The sequence below is a fragment of the Penaeus monodon genome, chromosome 27 (assembly GCF_015228065.2).
Source record: "Penaeus monodon isolate SGIC_2016 chromosome 27, NSTDA_Pmon_1, whole genome shotgun sequence".
NCBI classification, from domain to species: Eukaryota; Metazoa; Arthropoda; class Malacostraca; order Decapoda; family Penaeidae; genus Penaeus; species Penaeus monodon.
In genome coordinates this window covers 14,729,747-14,730,895 of record NC_051412.1, presented here as the reverse complement: position 1 = coordinate 14,730,895, position 1,149 = coordinate 14,729,747, and the positions used below count along the sequence as shown (strand labels likewise).

The following is a 1,149-nucleotide window of genomic DNA, read 5'->3' as shown; positions in this document are numbered from 1 at the left end:
CATGTACAATCATGCTGCACATGCTATGGTGCCAGCTGTATTTGGCCTCCCTGGGCCAAATACATGCCCGGGAGGAAGGGCTTTCGTATCAAGAAACCACCCTGCGGCAATAGTTAAAGATCCGTGAAACTAGGTTAGGACTGGATTAATCAGATTATTCTAGATTCCTCATAAGGCAGAAAAAATATCTATATTAACAAAAACAATCACAGGATATTCAGATTTTCATCTTTTTTGAAAATTACACAATCATATTAATAAATATACACTGTAGTTTAGGCACAATGCAAAAGAAAGTGCATTGATATGAAAGCCCTGCCCCTAGCCACGTAGACAGAGTGACATAATGAGACACGAATTTTAAACCACACGCTTTGTTCTACCAAGGACAGTGTGTTGCATGTTATAAAAGGACACGTAAACCCGATTCCTTTTTACCCTCATCCAAAAACCTTGAAAAATTAGTAAAAGCGAACGTTTACTCCATTTTCTCATCGATTAGTTACATGCAAATAATACTTCTTGCAAAACAATGCAGACGTGGTGATTATCAAAACAAAGACAAGCTATGATGATTTCAAAACAAAGACAAAAATAGTGACTTACGCTTTCCGTTTCTTGTTGTCGGGCACAGTAACGCAACAGCTGGACTCAATGGCCTGGATACTCAAAGGTAACCTCGCCATGGTGTCAGGTGTTTCTCGACTGACTAAATAAAACGAACTGCCTCGTCCACAAGCCAAGAAAACTGATGATATTTGGTTAGGAAAACGGACGGTAGAAGATCCGCTACGAGTGTCGAGGGTCGACTGCGATGTTCTGTCACTCTGCCTTGTAAATCCTTCGCCGTCAGCTGATTGGAAATGTTGCCAGCTGCGATTATCTTGCGTAATATTTATTTTTGTGACAAGCATAGTTTTAGATATAAATTTTGATGATGCCGAATGCTTGATATGAATATTGATCGTGTGCACTGAATGGGTGATAACATTGATGGGTATTTCTTCAGGATTTAAATAGATAAAAATATGCACTTGGCATCTGTGACGTCATGCAAGATGAGTACATTTTTTTATTCATTTGCTATCGATATACTTGTGATAAGGTATTTTATCAGCAATCCCGAGGTCTCTATCGAACTGTCTGGCG

The 1,149-nt window shown here is 39.3% G+C and overlaps 1 protein-coding gene across 1 annotated transcript in view; it reads right to left on the bottom strand.

The window, feature by feature from the left end:
- The window catches only part of LOC119590426, a 23,606-nt gene that overhangs the window by 3,614 nt on the left and 18,843 nt on the right, over positions 1 to 1,149 (bottom strand). Inside the window, exon 3 of the mRNA XM_037939093.1 lies at positions 607 to 853. Coding sequence (XP_037795021.1) covers positions 607 to 853 — 247 coding nt within the window. The remainder of the gene's footprint in view (positions 1 to 606; positions 854 to 1,149) is intronic.